The sequence below is a fragment of the Carassius carassius genome, chromosome 4 (assembly GCF_963082965.1).
Source record: "Carassius carassius chromosome 4, fCarCar2.1, whole genome shotgun sequence".
NCBI classification, from domain to species: domain Eukaryota; kingdom Metazoa; phylum Chordata; class Actinopteri; order Cypriniformes; family Cyprinidae; genus Carassius; species Carassius carassius.
In genome coordinates, this window is record NC_081758.1 from 8,908,315 (window position 1) to 8,934,371 (window position 26,057).

The following is a 26,057-nucleotide window of genomic DNA, read 5'->3' on the forward strand; positions in this document are numbered from 1 at the left end:
TACGTTTGTTTTCTTCTAAAAGAGAAGAAAAGTAATCGGATCTAGCAGTTTTTAATGCTTTTCTGTAGGATAGGTTACTTTCCCGCCAAGCAATACGAAATACCTCTAGTTTTGTTTTCCTCCAGCTGCGCTCCATTTTTCAGGCTGCTCTCTTTAGGGTGCGAGTATGCTCATTATACCATGGTGTCAAACTGTTTTCTTAACCTTCCTTAAGCGTAAAGGAGCAACTTTATTTAAAGTCAATGTCAATGTCAATGTCACCTTTATTTATATAGCGCTTTAAACAAAATACATTGCGTCAAAGCAACTGAACAACATTCATTAGGAAAACAGTGTCAATAATGCAAAAATGATAGTTAAAGGCAGTTCATCATTGGATTGAGTTATGTCATCTCTGTTCAGTTAAATAATGTCTGTGCATTTATTTGCAATCAAGTCAACGATATCGCTGTAGATGAAGTGTCCCCAACTAAGCAAGCCAGAGGCGACAGCGGCAAGGAACCGAAACTCCATCGGTGACAGAATGGAGAAAAAAACCTTGGGAGAAACCAGGCTCAGCTGGGGGGCCAGTTCTCCTCTGACCAGACGAAACCAGTACTTCAATTCCAGGCTGCAGCAAAGTCAGATTGTGCAGAAGAATCATCTGTTTCCTGTGGTCTTGTCCTGGTGCTCCTCTGAGACAAGGTCTTTACAGGGGATCTGTATCTGGGGCTCTAGTTGTCCTGGTCTCCACTGTCTTTCAGGGATTTAGAGGTCCTTTCTAGGTGCTGATCCAGCATCTGGTCTGGATACGTACTAGATCCGGGTGACTGCAGTGACCCTCTGATCTGGACACAGACTGGATCTGGTGGCCACGGTGACCTCGGAACAAGAGAGAAACAGACAAATATTAGCGTAGATGCCATTCTTCTAATGATGTAGCAAGTACATAGGTTGTTATGGGAAGGGTTTTTCCGGTTCCGGTTTACCTAATTAATGCAGCCTAAAAATCCTTTAACGGATTTGGATAATAAAAGCATATTAGTATGTTATGTGTATGCCAGGTTAAAGAGATGGGTCTTTAATCTAGATTTAAACTGCAAGAGTGTGTCTGCCTCCCGAACAATGTTAGGTAGGTTATTCCAGAGTTTGGGCGCCAAATAGGAAAAGGATCTGCCGCCTGCAGTTGATTTTGATATTCTAGGTATTATCAAATTGCCTGAGTTTTGAGAACGTAGCGGACGTAGAGGATTATAATGTAAAAGGAGCTCATTCAAATACTTAGGTGCTAAACCATTCAGGGCTTTATAAGTAATAAGCAATATTTTAAAATCTATGCGATGCTTGATAGGGAGCCAGTGCAGTGTTGACAGGACCGGGCTAATATGGTCATACTTCCTGGTTCTAGTAAGAACTCTTGCTGCTGCATTTTGGACTAGCTGTAGTTTGTTTACTAAGCGTGCACAACAACCACCCAATAAAGCATTACAATAATCTAACCTTGAGGTCATAAATGCATGGATTAACATTTCTGCATTTGACATTGAGAGCATAGGCCGTAATTTAGATATATTTTTGAGATGGAAAAATGCAGTTTTACAAATGCTAGAAACGTGGCTTTCTAAGGAAAGATTGCGATCAAGTAGCACACCTAGGTTCCTAACTGATGATGAAGAATTGACAGAGCAACCATCAAGTCTTAGACAGTGTTCCAGGTTATTACAAGCAGAGTTTTTAGGTCCTATAATTAACACCTCTGTTTTTTCAGAATTTAGCAGTAAGAAATTACTCGTCATCCAGTTTTTTATATCGACTATGCAATCCATTAGTTTTTCAAATTGGTGTGTTTCACCGGGCTGCGAAGAAATATAGAGCTGAGTATCATCAGCATAACAGTGAAAGCTAACACCATGTTTCCTGATGATATCTCCCAAGGGTAACATATAAAGCGTGAAGAGTAGCGGCCCTAGTACTGAGCCTTGAGGTACTCCATACTGCACTTGTGATCGATAGGATACTTCTTCATTCACTGCTACGAACTGATGGCGGTCATATAAGTACGATTTAAACCATGCTAATGCACTTCCACTGATGCCAACAAAGTATTCAAGTCTATGCAAAAGAATGTTGTGGTCAATTGTGTCAAACGCAGCACTAAGATCCAATAAAACTAATAGAGAGATACACCCACGATCAGATGATAAGAGCAGATCATTTGTAACTCTAAGAAGAGCAGTCTCAGTACTATGATACGGTCTAAATCCTGACTGGAAATCCTCACATATACCATTTTTCTCTAAGAAGGAATATAATTGTGTGGATACCACCTTTTCTAGTATCTTGGACAGAAAAGGGAGATTTGAGATTGGTCTATAATTAACTAGTTCTTTGGGGTCAAGTTGTGGTTTTTTGATGAGAGGCTTAATAACAGCCAGTTTGAAGGTTTTGGGGACATGTCCTAATGACAATGAGGAATTAATAATAGTCAGAAGAGGATCTATGACCTCTGGAAGCACCTCTTTCAGGAGCTTAGATGGTATAGGGTCTAACATACATGTTGTTGGTTTAGATGATTTAACAAGTTTATACAATTCTTCCTCTCCTATAGTAGAGAATGAGTGGAACTGTTCCTCAGGGGATCTATAGTGCACTGTCTGATGTGATACTGTAGCTGACGGCTGAATGGTTGCAATTTTATCTCTAATAGTATTGATTTTAGAAGTAAAGTAGTTCATAAAGTCATTACTGCTGTGGTGTTGGGAAATGTCAACACTTGTTGAGGCTTTATTTTTCGTTAATTTAGCCACTGTATTGAATAAATACCTGGGGTTATGTTTGTTTTCTTCTAAAAGAGAAGAAAAGTAATCGGATCTAGCAGTTTTTAATGCTTTTCTGTAGGATATGTTACTTTCCCGCCAAGCAACACGAAATATCTCTAGTTTTGTTATCCTCCAGCTGCGTTCCATTTTTCGGGCTGCTCTCTTTAGGGTGCGAGTATGCTCATTATACCATGGTGTCAAACTGTTTTCCTTAACCTTCCTTAAGCGTAAAGAAGCAACTTTATTTAAAGTGCTAGAAAAGAGAGAGTCCATAGTTTCTGTTACATCATCAAGTTGTTCTGAGGTTTTGGATATGCTAAGGAATTTGGATACATCAGGAAGATAACTTAAAAAGCAGTCTTTTGTGTTAGAAGTGATGGTTCTTCCATACTTGTAACAAGAAGTAGAATTTACAATTTTGGCTATATGAATTTTGCAAAGAACTAAATAATGATCTGAGATATCATCACTTGGCTGAATAATTTCAACACCATCAACATCAATTCCATGTGACAGTATTAAATCTAGAGTATGATTTCGACAATGAGTAGGTCCTGAAACGTGTTGTCTAACACCAATAGAGTTCAGAATGTCTATAAATGCTGATCCCAATGCATCGTTTTCATTATCAACATGGATATTAAAATCACCAACTATTAAAACTTTATCTGCAGCCAGAACTAACTCGGATGTAAAATCACCAAACTCTTTAATAAAGTCTGTATGGTGCCCTGGTGGCCTGTATACAGTAGCCAGTACAAACATAACAGGGGATTTATCATTAACATTTGTTTCTCTGGATAATGTTATATGAAGCACCATTACTTCAAACGAGTTATACTTGTAGCCTGCCCTCTGAGAAATCCTGAAAACGTTGTTATAACAACGTTGGGTAGCTCCGTGTAGCTGTTTTTATTTTATTTTTTTCTCTAGAATCTTTATCTTACTATCACTCTCTGTTTTTTAAAGTGGTAAAATATAACTTAATTCACACCATATTTCTGATATTATCGATCAATCTTATCAGATTAACTTTGATCGTTGACTTTTATTTTATTTACGTGAGTGCAGTACACCTGCAAAGCGTTAGCACTCGTTAGCTTGTCATTAGCGTTTTCATTCGAACCTATCGCTGTTTTCTTTTCTCCTCTCCCTCGCTCCAGTTTTTCACAAGTTCATCAAACAACCGCGGTAAGAATTTTCATCAAGCACGGTGAGTAATGGCTTCTCCTATCATTGTCTCTTGCACCTCTTGCCACATGTACAGTTTATCTATCTCTGTCGCTGATGAGGGATTCACATGTGATAAATGCAGGGAAATAGTTAGGCTGACAGAGAAGATTTCAGAATTAGAGACACGCATCCAAACTTTAATTGAGGACAGTAAGAATGTTAGGGCTCTAGATACAGCTTTGGATGCGTCTAGCTCAGGGATTCCTGTACATTGTTCGGTTCCGGAAACAGAGCCCCAGCAGCAGGGCAACTGGGTGACGGTGAGGCAGCGTAGTCGTGGGTCAAAACACCGCTCTTCTGTTCCGATCAAAACATTAAACAGGTTCTCCCCACTCAGTGATTCACCCACTGAGAAACCTGATGAAAGTGCTCTAGTTATTGGTGATTCTATTGTACGGAACGTGAATATAGAGACACCAGCCACCATAGTCAAATGTTTACCGGGAGCCAGAGCGCCTGACATCTTGGCAAATTTAAAAGTGCTGGCTAATGCTAAACGTAAATACAGTAAGATTGTTATTCATGCCGGCGCTAATGATGTTCGACTTCGCCAGTCGGAGATCACTAAAAATAACATTAAAGAGGTGTGTGAACTTGCAAGCACGATGTCAGACACTGTAATATGCTCTGGTCCCCTCCCTGCTTACCGTGGTGATGAGATGCATAGCAGATTGTCATCACTCAATGGCTGGATGTCTAAGTGGTGCCCACAGAATAACATAGGTTTCATAGACAATTGGACGAGCTTTTGGGGCAGACCTGACCTGTTGAAAAGAGATGGTCTTCATCCCTCCTGGGGTGGCGCCACTCTTCTCTCTAGAAATATGGCAAATAGTCTTAGTGTTTATACTTGACTAACTGGGGCCCAGGTCAGGAAGCAGGCAGACTGGCTAAACCGACCGTCTGCTAGCTGCCTCCCGTCACAGAGGTCAGTTAATTCTCAGCACATAGAGACTTTTTCACCTAGATATCACACTATAGAGACTGTGTCTGTTCCCCGAACTAGAACAAAAAACGTCCAAACCAAGTTAAGATTAACAATTTAATTGAGGTTCAACAAATAAAAATCAGAAGCAATATGGATAAACAAATGATAAAGCTTGGCTTATTGAATATCAGATCCCTTTCTACGAAAACACTTTTTGTAAATAATATGATCACTGATCATAATATAGATGTACTCTGTTTGACAGAAACCTGGCTAAAACCTGATGATTACATTATTTTAAATGAGTCCACCCCCCAAGATTACTGTTATAAACATGAGCCACGTCTAAAAGGCAAAGGTGGAGGTCTTGCTTCAATTTATAACAACGTTTTCAGGATTTCTCAGAGGGCAGGCTTCAAGTATAACTCATTTTAAGTAATGGTACTTCATATAACATTATCCAAAGAAACAAATGTTAATGATAAATCCCCTGTTATGTTTGTACTGGCTACTGTATACAGGCCACCAGGGCACCATACAGACTTTATTAAAGAGTTTGGTGATTTTACATCCGAGTTAGTTCTGGCTGCAGATAAAGTTTTAATAGTTGGTGATTTTAATATCCATGTTGATAATGAAAACGATGCATTGGGATCAGCATTTATAGACATTCTGAACTCTATTGGTGTGAGACAACACGTTTCAGGACCTACTCATTGTCGAAATCATACTCTAGATTTAATACTGTCACATGGAATTGATGTTGATGGTGTTGAAATTATTCAGCCAAGTGATGATATCTCAGATCATTATTTAGTTCTTTGCAAAATTCATATAGCCAAAATTGTAAATTCTACTTCTTGTTACAAGTATGGAAGAACCATCACTTCTACCACAAAAGACTGCTTTTTAAGTTATCTTCCTGATGTATCCAAATTCCTTAGCATATCCAAAACCTCAGAACAACTTGATGATGTAACAGAAACTATGGACTCTCTCTTTTCTAGCACTTTAAATAAAGTTGCTCCTTTACGCTTAAGGAAGGTTAAGGAAAACAGTTTGACACCATGGTATAATGAGCATACTCGCACCCTAAAGAGAGCAGCCCGAAAAATAGAGCGCAGCTGGAGGAAAACAAAACTAGAGGTATTTCGTATTGCTTGGCGGGAAAGTAACATATCCTACAGAAAAGCATTAAAAACTGCTAGATCCGATTACTTTTCTTCTCTTTTAGAAGAAAACAAACATAACCCCAGGTATTTATTCAATACAGTGGCTAAATTAACGAAAAATAAAGCCTCAACAAGTGTTGACATTTCCCAACACCACAGCAGTAATGACTTTATGAACTACTTTACTTCTAAAATCAATACTATTAGAGATAAAATTGCAACCATTCAGCCGTCAGCTACAGTATCACATCAGACAGTGCACTATAGATCCCCTGAGGAACAGTTCCACTCATTCTCTACTATAGGAGAGGAAGAATTGTATAAACTTGTTAAATCATCTAAACCAACAACATGTATGTTAGACCCTATACCATCTAAGCTCCTGAAAGAGGTGCTTCCAGAGGTCATAGATCCTCTTCTGACTATTATTAATTCCTCATTGTCATTAGGACATGTCCCCAAAACCTTCAAACTGGCTGTTATTAAGCCTCTCATCAAAAAACCACAACTTGACCCCAAAGAACTAGTTAATTATAGACCAATCTCAAATCTCCCTTTTCTGTCCAAGATACTAGAAAAGGTGGTATCCACACAATTATATTCCTTCTTAGAGAAAAATGGTATATGTGAGGATTTCCAGTCAGGATTTAGACCGTATCATAGTACTGAGACTGCTCTTCTTAGAGTTACAAATGATCTGCTCTTATCATCTGATCGTGGGTGTATCTCTCTATTAGTTTTATTGGATCTTAGTGCTGCGTTTGACACAATTGACCACAACATTCTTTTGCATAGACTTGAATACTTTGTTGGCATCAGTGGAAGTGCATTAGCATGGTTTAAATCGTACTTATATGACCGCCATCAGTTCGTAGCAGTGAATGAAGAAGTATCCTATCGATCACAAGTGCAGTATGGAGTACCTCAAGGCTCAGTACTAGGGCCGCTACTCTTCACGCTTTATATGTTACCCTTGGGAGATATCATCAGGAAACATGGTGTTAGCTTTCACTGTTATGCTGATGATACTCAGCTCTATATTTCTTCGCAGCCCGGTGAAACACACCAATTTGAAAAACTAATGGATTGCATAGTCGATATAAAAAACTGGATGACGAGTAATTTCTTACTGCTAAATTCTGAAAAAACAGAGGTGTTAATTATAGGACCTAAAAACTCTGCTTGTAATAACCTGGAACACTGTCTAAGACTTGATGGTTGCTCTGTCAATTCTTCATCATCAGTTAGGAACCTAGGTGTGCTACTTGATCGCAATCTTTCCTTAGAAAGCCACGTTTCTAGCATTTGTAAAACTGCATTTTTCCATCTCAAAAATATATCTAAATTACGGCCTATGCTCTCAATGTCAAATGCAGAAATGTTAATCCATGCATTTATGACCTCAAGGTTAGATTATTGTAATGCTTTATTGGGTGGTTGTTGTGCACGCTTAGTAAACAAACTACAGCTAGTCCAAAATGCAGCAGCAAGAGTTCTTACTAGAACCAGGAAGTATGACCATATTAGCCCGGTCCTGTCAACACTGCACTGGCTCCCTATCAAGCATCGCATAGATTTTAAAATATTGCTTATTACTTATAAAGCCCTGAATGGTTTAGCACCTAAGTATTTGAATGAGCTCCTTTTACATTATAATCCTCTACGTCCGCTACGTTCTCAAAACTCAGGCAATTTGATAATACCTAGAATATCAAAATCAACTGCAGGCGGCAGATCCTTTTCCTATTTGGTGCCCAAACTCTGGAATAACCTACCTAACATTGTTCGGGAGGCAGACACACTCTTGCAGTTTAAATCTAGATTAAAGACCCATCTCTTTAACCTGGCATACACATAACATACTAATATGCTTTTATTATCCAAATCCGTTAAAGGATTTTTAGGCTGCATTAATTAGGTAAACCGGAACCGGAAACACTTCCCATAACAACCTATGTACTTGCTACATCATTAGAAGAATGGCATCTACGCTAATATTTGTCTGTTTCTCTCTTGTTCCGAGGTCACCGTGGCCACCAGATCCAGTCTGTGTCCAGATCAGAGGGTCACTGCAGTCACCCGGATCCAGTACGTATCCAGACCAGATGGTGGATCAGCACCTAGAAAGGACATCTACATCCCTGAAAGACAGCGAAGACCAGGACAACTAGAGCCCCAGATACAGATCCCCTGTAAAGACCTTGTCTCAGAGGAGCACCAGGACAAGACCACAGGAAACAGATGATTCTTCTGCACAATCTGACTTTGCTGCAGCCTGGAATTGAACTACTGGTTTCGTCTGGTCAGAGGAGAACTGGCCCCCCAACTGAGCCTGGTTTCTCCCAAGGTTTTTTTCTCCATTCTGTCACCGATGGAGTTTCGGTTCCTTGCCGCTGTCGCCTCTGGCTTGCTTAGTTGGGGACACTTCATCTACAGCGATATCGTTGACTTGATTGCAAATAAATGCACAGACACTATTTAACTGAACAGAGATGACATAACTGAATCCAATGATGAACTGCCTTTAACTCTCATTTTTGCATTATTGACACTGTTTTCCTAATGAATGTTGTTCAGTTGCTTTGACGCAATGTATTTTGTTTAAAGCGCTATATAAATAAAGGTGACATTGACATTGACATAAATTGAAGCAACACCTCCACCTTTGCCTTTTAGACGCGGCTCATGTTTATAACAGTAATCTTGGGGGGTGGACTCATTTAAAATAATGTAATCATCAGGTTTTAGCCAGGTTTCTGTCAAACAGAGTACATCTATATTATGATCAGTGATCATATTATTTACAAAAAGTGTTTTCGTAGAAAGGGATCTGATATTCAATAAGCCAAGCTTTATCATTTGTTTATCCATATTGCATCTGTTTTATATTTGTTGAACCTCAATTAAATTGTTAATCTTAACTTGGTTTGGACGTTTTTTGTTTTTTCTAGTTCGGGGAACAGACACAGTCTCTATAGTGTGATATCTAGGTGAAAAAGTCTCTATGTGCGGAGAATTAACTGACCTCTGTGACGGGAGGCAGCTAGCAGACGGTCGGTTTAGCCAGTCTGTCTGCTTCCTGACCTGGGCCCCAGTTAGTCAAGTATAAACACTAAGACTATTTGCCATATTTCTAGAGAGAAGAGTGGCGCCACCCCAGGAGGGATGAATACCATCTCTTTTAAACAGGTCAGGTCTGCCCCAAAAGCTCTTCCAATTGTCTATGAAACCTATGTTATTCTGTGGGCACCACTTAGACATCCAGCCATTGAGTGATGACAATCTGCTATGCATCTCATCACCACGGTAAGCAGGGAGGGGACCAGAGCATATTACAGTGTCTGACATCGTGCTTGCAAGTTCACACACCTCTTTAATGTTATTTTTAGTGATCTCCGACTGGCGAAGTCGAACATCATTAGCGCCGGCATGAATAACAATCTTACTGTATTTACGTTTAGCATTAGCCAGCACTTTTAAATTTGCCAAGATGTCAGGTGCTCTGGCTCCCGGTAAACATTTGACTATGGTGGCTGGTGTCTCTATATTCACGTTCCGTACAATAGAATCACCAATAACTAGAGCACTTTTATCAGGTTTCTCAGTGGGTGCATCACTGAGTGGGGAGAACCTGTTTAATGTTTTGATCGGAACAGAAGAGCGGTGTTTTGACCCACGACTACGCTGCCACACCGTCACCCAGTTGCCCTGCTGCTGGGGCTCTGTTTCCGGAACCGAACAATGTACAGGAATCCCTGAGCTAGACGCATCCAAAGCCGTATCTAGAGCCCTAACATTCTTACTGTCCTCAATTAAAGTTTGGATGCGTGTCTCTAATTCTGAAATCTTCTCTGTCAGCCTAACTATTTCCCTGCATTTATCACATGTGAATCCCTCATCAGTGACAGAGATAGATAAACTGTACATGTGGCAAGAGGTGCAAGTAACAATGACGGGAGAAGCCATTACTCACCGTGCTTGATGAAATATTCTTACTGCGGTTGTTTGATGAACTTGTGAAAAACTGGAGCGAGGGAGAGGAGAAAAGAAAACAGCGATAGGTTCGAATGAAAACGCTAATGACAAGCTAACGAGTGCTAACGCTTTTCAAATATGATCAAATATGATAATATGATCACTAAAGTGCTAGAAAAGAGAGAGTCCATAGTTTCTGTTTCATCATCAAGTTGTTCTGAGGTTTTGGATATGCTAAGGAATTTGGATACATCAGGAAGATAACTTAAAAAGCAGTCTTTTGTGGTAGAAGTGATGGTTCTTCCATACTTGTAACAAGAAGTAGAATTTACAATTCTGGCTATATGAAATTTGCAAAGAACTAAATAATGATCTGAGATATCATCACTTGGCTGAATAATTTCAACACTATCAACATCAATTCCATGTGACAGTATTAAATCTAGAGTATGATTTCGACAATGAGTAGGTCCTGAAACGTGTTGTCTAACCCCAACATAGTTCAGAATGTCTATAAATGCTGATCCCAATGCATCTTTTTCATTATCAACATGGATATTAAAATCACCAACTATTAAAACTTTATCTGCAGCCAGAACTAACTCGGATGTAAAATCACCAAACTCTTTAATAAAGTCTGTATGGTGCCCTGGTGGCCTGTATACAGTAGCCAGTACAAACATAACAGGGGATTTATCATTAACATTTGTTTCTCTGGATAATGTTATATGAAGCATCATTACTTCAAACGAGTTATACTTGAAGCATGCCCTCTGAGAAATCCTGAAATCGTTGTTATAAATTGAAGCAACACCTCCCCCTTTGCCTTTTAGACGCGGCTCATGTTTATAACAGTAATCTTGGGGGGTGGACTCATTTAAAATAATGTAATCATCAGGTTTTAGCCAGGTTTCTGTCAAACAGAGTACATCTATATTATGATCAGTGATCATATTATTTAGAAAGGGATCTGATATTCAATAAGCCAAGCTTTATCATTTGTTTATCCGTATTGCATCTGTTTTTTATTTGTTGAACCTCAATTAAATTTTTAATCTTAACTTGGTCTGGACGTTTTTTGTATTTTCTAGTTCTGGGAACAGACACAGTCTCTATAGTGTGATATCTAGGTGAAAGAGTGTCTATGTGCTGAGAATTAACTGACCTCTGTCTGTGACAGGAGGCAGCTAGCAGACGGTCGGTTTAGCCAGTAAACGCTGAAAATGAACGTGGATTTGCGCATCTTCTCAGTTAACAATGGCTCCATGTAGTAACAGCTGCTCTATGTGAAATCACGCACCTGATGGAATTTACCGCTGATTAGAGAACCGGCTTTACTGACGAGATGCGCATAATGATCGGTCGATCGTGATCGGAGCAGCCCTACAGAAAAGCATTAAAAACTGCTGGTTCTGATTACTTTTCTTCTCTTTTAGAAGAAAACAAACATAACCCCAGGTATTTATTCAATACAGTGGCTAAATTAATGAAAAATAAAGCCTCAACAAGTGTTGACATTTCCCAACATCACAGCAGTAATGACTTTATGAACTACTTTACTTCTAAAATCGATACTATTAGAGATAAAATTGTAACCATTCAGCAGTCAGCTACAGTATCGCATCAGACAGTGCACTATAGACCCCCTGAGGAACAGTTCCACTCATTCTGTACTATAGGAGAAGAAGAATTGTATAAACTTGTTAAATCATCTAAACCAACAACATGTATGTTAGACCCTATACCATCTAAGCTCTTAAAAGAGGTGCTTCCAGAAGTCATAGATCCTCTTCTATTATTAATTCCTCATTGTCATTAGGATATGTCCCCAAAACCTTCAAACTGGCTGTTATTAAGCCTCTCATCAAAAAACCACAACTTGACCCCAAAGAACTAGTTAATTTAGTTAATTAGTTGTCCAAGATACTAGAAAAGGTAGTATCCTCACAATTATATTCCTTCTTAGAGAAAAATGGTATATGTGAGGATTTCCAGTCAGAATTTAGACCGTATCATAGTACTGAGACTGCTCTCCTTAGAGTTACAAATGACCTGCTCTTATCATCTGATCGTGGTTGTATCTCTATTAGTTCTATTGGATCTTAGTACTGCGTTTGACACAATTGACCACAATATTCTTTTGCATAGACTTGAACACTTTGTTGGCATTATTGGAAGTGCATTAGCATGGTTTTAAATCGTACTTATATGACCGCCATCAGTTCGTAGCAGTGAATGAAGATGTATCTTATCGATCACAAGTGCAGTATGGAGTTCCTCAAGGCTCAGTACTAGGGCCACTACTTTTCACGCTTTATATGTTACCCTTGGGAGATATCATCAGGAAACATGGTGTTAGCTTTCAATGTTATGCTGATGATACTCAGCTCTATATTTCTTTGCGGCCCGGTGAAACACACCAATTTGAAAAACTAATGGAATGCATAGTCGATATAAAAACTGGATGACGAGTAATTTCTTACTGCTAAATTCTGAAAAAAAAACAGAGGTGTTAATTATAGGACCTAAAAACTCTGCATGTAATAACCTAGAACACTGTCTAAGACTTGATGGCTGCTCTGTCAATTCTTCGTCATCAGTTAGGAACCTAGGTGTGCTATTTGATTGCAATCTTTCCTTACAAAGCCACGTTTCTAGCATTTGTAAAACTGCATTTTTCCATCTAAAAACATATATCTAAATTACAGCCTATGCTCTCAATGTCAAATGCAGGAATGTTAATCCATGCATTTATGACCTCAAGGTTAGATTATTGTAATGCTTTATTGGGTGGTTGTTCTGCACGCTTAGTAAACAAACTACAGCTAGTCCAAAATGCAGCAGCAAGAGTTCTTACTAGAACCAGGAAATATGACCATATTAGCCCGGTCCTGTCAATAGATTTTAAAATATTGCTTACTACTTATAAAGCCCTGAATGGTTTAGGACCTCAGAATTTGAATGAGCTCCTTTTACATTATAATCCTCTACGTCCGCTACGTTCTCAAAACTCAGGCAATTTGATAATACTTAGAATATCAAAATCAACTGCGGGCGGCAGATCCTTTTCCTATTTAGCGCCTAAACTCTGGAATAACCTACCTAACATTGTTCGAGAGGCAGACACACTCTTGCAGTTTAAATCTAGATTAAAGACCCATCTCTTTAACCTGTCTTACACAACATACTAATATTCTTTTAATATCCAAATCCGTTAAAGGATTTTTAGGCTGCATTAATTAGATAAACCGGAACCGGGAACACTTCCCATACCACCCGATGTACTTGCTACATCATTAGAAGAATGGCATCTACGCTAATATTAGTCTGTTTCTCTCTTATTCCAAGATCACCGTAGCCACCAGATCCAGTCTGTATCCGGATCAGAGGGTCACTGCAGTCACCCGGATCCAGTATGTATCCAGACCAGATGGTGGATCAGCACCTAGAAAGGACCTCTACATCCCTGAAAGACAGCGGAGACCAGGACAACTAGAGCTCCAGATACAGATCTCCTGTAAAGACCAGGTCTCAGATGACCACAGGAAACAGATGATTCTTCTGCACAATCTGAATTTGCTGCAGCCTGGAATTGAACTACTGGTTTCGTCTGGTCAGAGAACTGGCCCCCCAACTGAGCTTGGTTTCTCCCAAGGTTTTTTTTCTCCATTCTGTCACAGATGGAGTTTTAGTTCCTTGCCGCTGCCGCCTCTGGCTTGCTTAGTTGGGGTCACTTCATCTACAGCGATATCATTGACTTGATTGCAAATAAATGCACAGACACTATTTAAACTGAACAGAGATGACATCACTGAATTCAATGATGTACTGCCTTCAACTGTCATTTTGCATTATTGACACACTGTTTTCCTAATGAATGTTGTTCAGTTGCTTCGACGCAATGTATTTTGTTTAAAGTGCTATATAAATAAAGGTGACTTGATTTGAACAGCTTAAGGTGCTTCTGACTAGTCGGTCACTGCATGATTGATCATTGAGCCACAATTGGGGAAGAAAAAAGAAATACATAAATGTTTTTTATTAAAATCTAATTTAGCATCACCAAATTAAACTAGATGCATACATGTATACCTAAAGGTTACTACACACACACAAAAAAAAACATCTGACCATGAAGACAATTTTTTTTTTTTTTTGAAACCATTTAATTAGTGCAATGGTGAAAGTTCTCAAGCCTCGGTTCCTGCTTGTGTGCTTTCCTCCATCTCAGCGAAATGGAGTCATCTCTATCAGCATTCATAACCCTTCTTTAGAGGGAACCCTCTTCTTTATCTGGAAGGGAGGGGCTTGTACCTAATTATGAAGTCCAGAGTCTTCCTCACTGTTAGAGGCAAGAGTTGTAAAGCGTTCTTTAAAATCTGCAAGATAAAAGACTTTTACATAAGCAAAGATATGTACCCCAAACAATGTCACCCCACTTCACTTAAATACCATGCCAGTTTTGTGGATTACCTTCTTCTGGCAAGAGTTTAGTCTTCCACATGTTTTGATAAACCTCTCTTGTTTTTTCTTTTTCCGCTTTATAGTCATGGTCTTCACCTCTACCATCATAGTCTTCCGTGTCGTCACCATCTTCACTGTCATATTCATCCTCCATCTTCTTCGATTCTGGTTTAATTGCCATGATATTAGCTTGTTCAGTGTCTTCCAATGAGGGTTGAGGAATTATAACACTTTTATCTGGAGGAGAGATTAATAATTTATGCTGCAGTTTTAAGCATTTTAACTACTGTAAACTAACCAGCATTAAAATATTGAAGAGGCCATTTAAAAAAAAAAAAAAAAAAAAAAAAAAAAAATAAAAAAAAAACCCCACACACGCCACAACTTTCATGAAACTCTCATAACCCATGTGCAAAACAGCCCTCTAGATTGAACATACACATTCCAATCACTTGGAAATAGGGTTTACATGCACACTCATTTACAAGTAGCATTCTCCCACCAATGAAATAATTGTGGACTACATGTACAAGAATGCTGCAAGATCTCCTTGACTCCCTTCTCAGGTTTAGTTCCAGTACATTACATAAATGCAATAGAGCCTATCTTGCAGACACTGGTACTTTCTGGGTAAAATTTTAATTAATGTTATTATATATTATCAAAATAGTGTTATCAGTTTGTCTAAAAGAATAAAACCTTCCAATGTTTTACACACCATTTACTCATGGTTGGGAGAAGGTTTAAATGTTTTTGTACAAAGTAGAATTTTTGGAAACAGAAACATGGCTTTACAGAATTGACATTCATTCTACTGGTGTTTCATGAATGATGCCCAATGCTTAAGCACTGGGGAGTGAGAGGGGAGTGAGAGACTAGTCCTACCTCTTGACACATATGCCTTTAGAAAAAGAGACCATAGCAAAGAATGTTTTCTATAAAGCCGCGTTTCCACTGCAGGAACTTTACCCAGGAACTAGGGACTTTGGGCTGGTACTCTGTGTTTCCACCGCAGTAACCAGGATCTAAAAGTTCCGGGAAAAAAAATAAATTGCCCCTCAGAAAGTCCCTGCTGGCGAGGTATTACTTTTTAAAAGCTCTGGAACTTTTGGGGGCAGGACTTGGGCACTGAACATGCTGATTGGTTGAGTTCACGCAGCATTGTGATTAACCACCATTTATTCGGATCATTTTCAAAATATTACTGTTATTGCGTCATGAAATGTAATTTTTAAAGTATTTCAGGGGAGAACGTAGTCGTTTAAAACTCAAAACCGTTGTTGATTTATAAAAGACAGTGCCTATTTAAAAATGTTTCTTGCTGATTTCAGAGACATCACCTCCATGCGATCAGCGGGAGCTCAGTGCTCATGTATCCGCCGAGAGCACACTCACCTCACCTAGTCCTTACGATATGTGCCACTGGCTCTGATGTCTCTTTAGTGGTTAAACAAAATATAATTTGTTTTGCCTAAGTCTAACGGTAATCTTTGGTCTGCATTCAATTTATCTATATGTTAAAGTAAAAAAAAAAATGTATATAATATTTAGTTTCATAGTTCAGGGAAATGTGTATTATACGGCCATTACTAAGTACATTTCTGCGGCTTTTATTGTGTTTAAATGAAACGAAAGGAGGCAGTGGTATTTGATATCCCTTTACATTTTATTGTAAATATACAGAGAGGAAAACTGGAGTAGCCAAGGCGAGCTGATGTTATCAAGTACACTGCTGTTTGCAGAATTACCAGATTTGCATTATCGTGGACATCACACTTCCGAGTCGAATGCGCAATGCCTGAACTACCTTGGATGCAAGTACAAAAAGTGCATACTTTGGTGACAAAGGTCTGCTCGCTTTTCTCAATACAGTCTATTTGCCTAATTTTCCCGGTACTTTAGACCGTGGTGGAAACGCAGAAAGCAACAGGTCTGGGGGGGGAATAGTTCCTGGTACAATTGTTATAAGTAATTTCGGTGGAAACGCGGCATAATACAAACCCATCTTAGCAGAAACACCATTCTTCCATAGGCTACTATGAGGCATCGGTTTCTTATCTTTACTGAGATAAGGGACCGGTGGAACACCCTGCTTCACTCTGGGAGGAGCCAGAAACCCCATTTTCATTTTTTTTGGAAGGATGGCTAGTGGACCAATGGTTTTCTCCTCTTCCCATCCTATTGACACAGATTCACATTTGTTAAAATGGTTAGAAGAAACCTGCTTACCCGTCATTTAAATAAAGATCTCATCTTTAAAATACTCAGATTGTATAAAATTACGTTGGGTGCTGTCAGAGTAATTTCTCTTAAAAACACAAAAATCACTGGATATGGGAATGCTTACCCACTGAAAATACTCCATAATCCTCCTCTTGTGGGAGAATTACGTTCTTCCAAGAGAGAACAGGTTCACTTGTTGGCAAGGATTTGAAAGAACTTCCAGAACCCTCTTGAATCTTAAATTTGTTGGGTCTTTGGGAAGATGAGGTCTGGTCTCGTCTGGGAGAAGGTGGCTCAGGTTGTTGCGGTGTAGAATGGAGGAATGCATAATCTTTTGTTGCTTGGCAGCTGTAACAAGCCCAGTCTCCACCATCTGCAGCCTTCCAGCTTGTAGATTAAAGAGGGGAGCGAGGGCAAAATTTAGGTTGGTTCCCAAATGTACCAGAAAATATGGTTTGCGTGACAAACAGTAAGAGTCCATGATGAAATGTTGTGTACTAGACAACAAATCCCAAGGATGAAAGCAAAGCTCCATACCTTCCATCGATAAAGGAGCATGCTTTATGAAAGGGGTCAACTACATCCATTACAGGGTAAGCTTGAAGAGTACAAGTGATGTACATCTGTATAACAAAGTGAGAAGTACGTTCATTTAAATTCAAGATTTCAGTTTAAGTTTGCCACATCTTCACAGGGCATTTAATGTTTTTTTTTGGGGGGGGGGGGGGGTGGTTTCCATAATATACACCTCTGGCCTTGTCTCTTGGTGGAATTTGAATGCATCCAGTTGTAGTTGGAGTTTGTCATTCTGGATTCTGGGAAGGAAACGGGACTTTGAGCCAGTTGTCCGTCCGTCAGTCAGACAGCTAAACAGGTAAGAAAAAAATAAAATAGAAATTATACACACACTTGTTGATTAGCCAAATAATGATTTCATTTGAGTGATAGGTGCTTACCAGCACAAAACTGAAAAAAAAAAAAAAAAAAATTATATTTTATATATATATATATATATATATAGACTTCATCTACAGCGATATCGTTGACTTGATTGCAAATAAATGCACAGACACTATTTAACTGAACAGAGATGACATAACTGAATCCAATGATGAACTGCCTTTAACTATCATTTTTGCATTATTGACACTGTTTTCCTAATGAATGTTGTTCAGTTGCTTTGACGCAATGTATTTTGTTTAAAGCGCTATATAAATAAAGGTGACATTGACATACACACACACACGCACGCATACACACACACACACACACAATTCATTCTTGATGAATGTACCCACCCATGGTTTTCAATAAATGTGTATTTGGGTAAAGACTTAATATCTGGAGTCACTGTGGCAACACAGCTCTCAATATATACACGGAGGTTAACATGATGACCCAGACGAACTGAGGCTTCTATGTTTATGAAGTCTCCCAGGAAGTACATGGAAGAGGCTCGTTCGGAGCGCCAATCACCTGAAGCAGAAATAAGGAGACAAAAATGTGACCAAGCTACAACTGCCTACTTTTCATATAGTCAGAGAAATGTAGTGTAGATGCTGTAAAGTGTCAGAATAAAGTCTCCCAAAATTACAAACAGGTTAACAATTAAATTGTGGTAGTCCACGTCAGTCTACATCCTAGCATACTTCCAACATTTGTCAAAATGAGTCTGGCAGATGTTGGCACTTCTCTTTTTAAAAAAAATTAAAGAATTAATAATCGAGAACAGGTGTTGTCAAATCAAATCTTCTCTACAAGAATGTCCCTCCAACTAAATAACTAAATTGCACATAGCAATCAACACAAACTATAACGTATTTTTCGGACTATAAGTCGCATCAGTCCAAAAATACGTCATGAGGAAAAAAAACATAAGTCGCACTGGACTTCATAAGTCGCATTTATTTAGAACCAAGAGAAACCATTACCGTCTATCGCCACGAGAGGGCACTCTATGTTTTCAGTGTAGACTACAGGAGAACTGAGCAGCATAGAGCGCCCTCTCGCGGCTGTAGACGGTAATGTTTTCTCTTGGTTCATGTCAAATTAATTTTGATAAATAAGTCGCAGGACCAGCCAGACTATGAAAAAAAGTGCGACTTATAGTCCGGAAAATACGGTACTTGTAAAATTGTGCACATACTTGTCATTAGCTTTAGTGAAAGCTGCAAATCCTCCACTGCTGATTGCGTTGAACTAAAAGGAACCCATGTCGGTCTGATGGGGTTACTGGTAATATCAAACCTTCTGAGAGACAAAGAACACAAATGCTCCAGCAGATTTGTCAAACAAACAAAAATTGTAGCCAATTTCCTTTTGACCAGATTTCATAATTAGGATCTTGAATAAATTCCAACATTCAATTCTGGTAAAGGACAGTAACACCATGGTATGTTATTTACATATTAGGGTAAACTATTGTAAATATGATTAGAAAAAAAAGAGAAAAAAAAAGTTGTCTGTTGCCAAAAGCACAGTACACTTACCTTCGATAATAACATTCAATGGGAACTACAGCCTGCTCAAGGCGAACCACTCCATCTGGAGAGGGTTGCGGAGTGAAGATAAGGAGGTTGGTGTATATAAGGGAGTCATCTGTAATCTGAACAAAAGGAAAGTTATATTATACAATTAAGCTAGCTAGTGTTAAGTGGTTGTCAAACTAGTCAAAGTTTTAGGTCGTAGGATCTGGTTTAAATAAAAAAAAAATTTGCAATGCAATAAACATTGATTGTGGATGTTGCTTAATTTTCACAGCACAACTTCTGTGTCACAACGTTTTTACTTTATAGGCCAACAAACAAAAATGGTTTGTATTTGCAAACCAAGTTTTTCCTCAAAATGAATTAAATGAATTTAAGGAACAGGGGGCGAAGAAAAAGTATATAAACGTATATAAAAATGACAAGAGAGTCGGTAGGTTTTGTGGTTTTTGGGAGAAACAATAAAAAGTTGAGTTCGTACTGACATCTGGATTGGATTTATAAAAACAATGACCAACATCATTGGTATAGGAACCACGCCGAATAGTTTTTTTTTTTTTTTTTTTTAAGAAATTGATTCATTAAACTGATTTAAATCAGTAGCTGGGCAAATTCCAGTCAGAAGCAAGCATCTCTATGCCTTAATCACTCTGTAGGGAAGAACCCTTAAAGTGGGGACTTCGGAGGAAGCAGGGCAAATAAGGCCGGTGACACACTGGCTGCGTGGCGTGAGCGTGGCGTTTCTGCTGCTTCGCGTTTTCTGTGTCTTTACACACCAGAATCGTGCCTGACGCGGCGCGCTGCTGCAGGTGACAGAGGGAGGCCGCCTAAAGACCAGGCTCTTGTCTTCATGACAACAAATTCAGCTTTTTTTTTTTTTTTTTTTACACTCCAACTTCATGTTAAGCATAAATATAAAGCCTACTGATAAAGGACACCGTCAACAGTATTGACGGCAAAAAGAGACTGTTTGACAGGTGCAATATTTGAAAATCGATAATTATTTATTTTTTAAATTACATTATATCTGAATTTGTCAACATATAGACTTTCAAACATCAAAATGTCATGAATTAATACGTATTTGTGTACAAAATGACAAACATTTTCCTATTCTATTTTGCCTGGAAACGCTTCCAACACGCTCGCGTGTCGCGTGAAAAATAGGCGTCGATCTCTTTCTAGCATGCACGTGCTTTCAGCGCGGCTCGATCCGCGCCTGAGACGCGAGTCTCACGCAGGCAGTCTGCAAGCTCTAACCTGTTAACATGGGAGCCGAATTAAAAACGGACACGCCACGCCACGGTTGCCTCGCGTTTTCTGTGTCTTTACACACCAGAATCGTGCCTGATGCGGCGTTGGCGTGCTGCTGTAGGTGACATAGAGGGAGACCGCCGACAGACCAGTCTCTTGTGTTCATGACAACAATATCAACTTTTTTTTACACACCTACTGATAAAGGACACCGTCAACAGTATTGACGGCAAAATAGACTATTGCCACTTTTCCACCGCAGGAACTTTACCCAGGAACTAGGGACTTTGGCCTGGTACTCTGTGTGTTTCCACCGCAGGAACCAGGAACTAAATAAAGTTCCGGGTAAAAAAAATGCCCCTCAGAAAGTCCCTGCTGGTGAGGTGGTACTTTTTAAAGTTCCGGAACTTTGGGGGGGCGGGGCTTGGGCGCTAAACATGCTGATTGGTTGAGTTCACGCAGCATTGTTTGGGTTCAACCACCATTTATTTGGATCATTTTCAAAATATTACTGTTATTGTGTCATGAAATGTAATTTTAAAAGTATTTCAGGAGAGAATGTAGTTTAAAACTCAAATCTGTGGTTTATTAATAAAGACAGCGCCTATTTAAAAATGTGTTCCGCCGATCTCGGAGACTGTGTGATCATCTATACGCCGAGAAGCAGCCTCACCTCGGCTAGACCTTCTGATGTGTGCCGCTGGCTTTGATGTCTCTTTAGTGGTTAAACATAAAATATAATTCGTTTTGGGTAAATCTAACAGGTTATCTTTGGTCTGTATTCAATTTATCTATATGTTAATATGAAAATAAAAGGCAAATTTATATAATATTTCATTTCATTGTAATGCATACACATATCCCTGAACTAAGTACATTTCTGCAGCTGTTATTACGTTTAAATCAAAATGAAAGGAGGCAGTGGTATTTGATATCCTATTTCGTTTTATTGTAAATAAACAGGAAAATTGCAGTAGCCATGGTCAGCTGACTGAAGTTATCAAGTAGGCTGCTGTTTGCAGGTTCACCGGATTTGCGTTGTCGCGGACATCACACTCCTGAGTCAAACGCACAAAGTCTGAACTACCGAGGATGCACGTCCAAAATCAGCGTACTTTGTATTGAGAAAAGCGTGCAGACCTACGTCACCAGTCTATTTGCCTAATCTTTCCGGTACTTTACACCGCGGTGGAAACGGAGAAAGCAACAGGTCATGGGGGGGGTTCCTGGGTAAAAAAGTTCCTGGTACAAATGTTCCGGGTAATTTCGGTGGAAACGCGGCATATGTTTGACAGGTGCAATATTTGAAAATCGATAATTGATTTATTTTTTTAATTACATTTATATGTTATCTGAATTTATGTCAACCTACAGACTTTCAAATATCAAAATGTCATGAATTAATATGCATTTGTGTACAAAATGACATATAAACATATTTTCCTATTATATTTTGGCTGGAAACGCTTCCAACACTCACGCGTGTCGCGGTAAAAATAGGCGTCGGTTCCATTTCTAGCATGCACGCGAGGCGCGTCTCACGCAGGCCAGTGGCGTAGCCAGGGGAGGGGCCATGGGGCCACTGGCCCCTCCTGAAAACTGATTGGCCCCCCGGTGTGCCCCCACCCTTCTACTTGTCTGTCACTCACAAATTAAAATCATAATCTTTCAGTTTAGTAAATAACTCATGATTGCGTCGCGATGCTTCTCAACGAGGACCAAGAATAGCGAGCTGCTGTTTTCCAGCAAAAAAAAAGCACACTGTAAGTGGATCTTTTTTATACAGCTTATGTTTTTCGATTAGCGAGTTGTTGCAGTGCAAGAAGTGTTTGGTACTAACGTTAACGTCTTTCGGTGTTAGACAGACCAGGTTCGATGACGATGTTATCTCCTAGAGCAGACCAAGATGCTAATCATTATATTTACTATGCTCCTCTGATGCTGAATGTAAAAGGGGTTTACTGCGTTATGATTTACTTATTTTTTGTCCGAAAGCACCGATATAGGCAACAACGCAATTTAAAACAATGGTTTAAAAAAAGTATAAATTGCAATTCTAATAAAGTCATTATTGAATCATGCAGTCGATTAGCGACTTTTTTCACTTAATTGAGGTGACGAAACAAAACGTATGATGTTTATGTAACGCTCCACACTTGAGACTTTTTTTTTTTTTACAGTCTATGGGTGAGACATGCAAAAACATCGGTTTTTTTTACTGGTGAATTTTGAGATTTGGGGCTGTTTGTCTTCAATTACATGTCTTTCAGACTTGTGGTGAAAAAAAAAAAAAAAGTCCAAAATACACATAGGTATTTATTTTACTACACCTTTAGTCTATTTGCGTCTGTAGATTTCTCATAAATTCAGTTGGCGTTCTAAATCACCATGGTGCTCAGCGATTGCTGTCTGCACCCTGGAAAGCTCTCTCTCTAGCTCTCTCTCCCGTAAAATGTTCTCGGATCCAAATATGGTCATTTCCTTTTCATCAGCAACCAATTATGAAAGTACAATGGGGCATTTAACACTAAAAGTGAATCTCATTGGCTGATGTCAATTTCCGACAACGTGCTCTGACATTTCCACATTGTTTTTGACTGTTTCTCTGTTTAGTTGAAGGCCATAAATGCTGAGTTATAGGTTTTGATGTGTTTTAGTTGGTTTGTATTGTCGATTGCTAAGGATTTGACAAGATATTGTGTCTGTAAATGGTTGTTTCCACTAAAAAAATAATTAGCTTTTACATTACAAATCTTTAAATGCCGTTTTCTCAAAATGAGTTTTTTGTCATTCTTCAGTACAAACATCTTAGCCTATGTAGCAGCTATGTGCACCAAACTCTCCAGTTATACACTTATATTCTGTATTCTGAAGATAAATCCTTACTGGCCTGATTGAGACATTTTAATAAAAATAAAAAAATATGCCGAAAATATATAAATATGCTGAAATCCCTCTGAACATCTTTTTTCCATCTTGTGTGTAATCAAAATGAAAAAAATAATTTAGCACTTAGCTTTATCAAATGTTCATCATATGTCCTCAAATATTATACATAAATATTTAATGCATAATTAAATAGCAAAATAAATAACTAATACTAAAATAACACTGGACTAATTAAGCTATTCTAAACTGTTTCTATAGGATCCACATATTTTACATGTTAAACTAAAGCTACCTTTTTGAACAAGTAGCTATCTAACAAAGTATGGATATATGATATTAAATCAATATGCTCAAGATTAATTAGCCTTGACATAAGTAGATTTTGTTTATTCATCAATGCAAATTTACTGCAACTGCTGCTATGCAAGTTGAATGGGATGTGGATAATAAACAAAAACAATTATATTAAATTTATATTAGTTATATTAATTGTGTATTTATTTCTATGAATTATTAATGTTATTCTGCATTTATATAAATAAGGCTTTTATATATATTATATAAGGCTATTATAAATCAATTCTATTATTATTATTAGTGAGTTGTACACGGTTCATACATTGGATTCTTTTATTACAGTTTTTCTTTCACTTTTGTAAAGGGAAAAGTTAATACAAATTGTATTTGTTTTGATTTAGAGCAGTGAATAACTGCTATTAAAATATAATAGGGTATCACTGTTTATTACTGATTTTAAAGGTAACTAAACTCTTGAAATGATTTGGATATACAGTTCAAACAACTCAACTCAATTTTCCTTATAGCATGGTTTTCATTAACCAGTTGGGCAAGATTTGACAGCGGTGCTTGTTTTCTTTAACATTTGCATCCCATCCTATCAGCCATGATTATTCTACTCTTGATTAAAAGGGTGTTTATGCATATTCACTCATAGCATGTAATAGGCTGACAGTTAGCTGAACATAAACTTGTTTAGTGACATGTAGCCTCAATTTTAAAAGCTTTATTTGAACGTGGCAACATAGTATTGCTCTCTTCAATATTTCTCTGAATAAATCTGACAGACACTATCAGCCAATCACTGTGTTCATAGTAAGCACGCTGACATCTTCCATAGCAATGAGGTCAACCCATAGACAGTATAAAACAGGATCAACTCCGCCCTTACTCTTAGCTTAAATGGATAGTTCACCCAAAAAGGAGTCATTTACTCACCTTCATGTCGTCCCAAACCTGTAGGAGTTACTTTGTTGAACAGAAGATGACATTTTGAAGATTGTTGGTAATCAAACAGTCGGTGGTTCCAATTGACTTCCATAGTAGGAAAAAAATACTATAGAAGCCAATGGGAACCACAGACTGTTGAATTAACTGGTACATGAATTAAAAAAAAAAAAAAAAACCTTGTTCGTTTAAAAAGGTAAAAAATAGGCAACATGCAAGGAATAAGTAATAAAATGATAACCGTAAAAGAAGTCCGTTTACAAAGAGGTAATAGAGAAGTTTCAAAGTGTTAACAAAGGGAGTCGTTAGGATAAAATGCGGGCATTAAACTTTACTAGATTACGCCCACATGACTTATAGCACACGTCATGTCGAGAAGCCAGGTACATGGCGGTGACGTAAATTAACAGCCGATTCATTTTGAACCGGCTTATTGACAAACAAAACTGTTCGAATGAACCGATTCGCACAAATGAATCGGACTTCATCACCACGTGTTTTCTCGATTTTCTTGCTGTACATGGGTCTTTATCTATTCCCATTCAACAGAGACTACGAACGCATTGTTAGGGGGAAATTATGACCTTTTACTGGGAGACTTTTTACGGAACTTAACGTTTTCCCTCCTAGATGACCCAAAATAGCGATCTACAAAGACAATGAATTGCTCATACCCAGTGTTGAGTGCCACAGTCGGTGAGCCTAGCTGCTATGATGTACTCGTTTGTGGAGAATGCGCTCACTTTACAAGAAGTTATAAACTGACTGTCGGCGCCAAGCTGCAGCTCTGAAGCATCCACAGGTAGACCGACTTCAAAGAGGTCAGCCTTAATCGCAATCTCCATGTAATTCTCGTGACAAATCACGGCTACGGTTTTGACTCGTGTGATCTGTCTGCCGGATGACTCTTTCATTTGATTCGAGGGCTGCTTGATTTTAAAAGGTTCACTCATTTGCGACCGACCGACTGGAGAAGTTATATGTGGATCAGAGTTTAGTGGAGATGCCCTCACATCACTAAACTCTACTGTCAAAATTAGAAGAGTCAAGATTAAACTTTCTGTCATCGTCCTCGTTTAAATTAGAGAACACAATCTGCAAGCTATAACCCCGCATCACTTAGCAAACTTCCGGCCCACTTGTGCGCCTTTAAATGAACAATTAACCCATTTTTAAACCAGTTCCATAATCACGGGGTAATTAGACGTTGCATTGTTGAAAGTCGGGCAATAATTAGTGACCATGAAAAAAAAAACTCCCCTCCCACTCACATACAAAGGAATATGTGTCCTCTGAATTTTCATTCATACGTATTCCCTTCTTTTCTACCGCTATACATAGTTGGTCTATTTTTTTTATGTTGACATGTTAATTTTGTTCTGTGCATATT

The 26,057-nt window shown here is 38.6% G+C and overlaps 1 protein-coding gene across 1 annotated transcript; it reads right to left on the reverse strand.

Annotated features, from left to right (window-relative positions):
• Positions 1-14,255: 14,255 nt before the first annotated feature.
• Positions 14,256-25,819, reverse strand: LOC132133144 (zona pellucida sperm-binding protein 3-like). Its single transcript, XM_059545882.1, has 10 exons — positions 25,342-25,819; positions 19,283-19,398; positions 18,940-19,043; positions 18,092-18,269; positions 17,542-17,659; positions 17,331-17,416; positions 16,918-17,180; positions 16,572-16,748; positions 14,580-14,807; positions 14,256-14,485 (listed from the first exon to the last, which is right to left on the reverse strand). Exons 1-10 carry the CDS (start codon positions 25,732-25,734, stop codon positions 14,421-14,423), a joined length of 1,728 nt encoding a protein of 575 aa, XP_059401865.1. The 5' UTR covers positions 25,735-25,819; the 3' UTR covers positions 14,256-14,420.
• Positions 25,820-26,057: the final 238 nt, after the last annotated feature.

Bases quoted from the DNA above. Each gene is read 5' to 3' on its own strand.
- LOC132133144 (XM_059545882.1), bottom strand. From the start codon at position 25,734: ATGACAGAAAGTTTAATCTTGACTCTTCTAATTTTGACAGTAGAGTTT. The intron at 17,660-18,091 runs GTGGGTACATTC...TTACCTGTTTAG, and splicing joins ACATTTATTGAAAACCATGG to CTGTCTGACTGACGGACGGA. The intron at 14,486-14,579 runs GTAATCCACAAA...TTTATCTTGCAG, and splicing joins TAAACTCTTGCCAGAAGAAG to ATTTTAAAGAACGCTTTACA.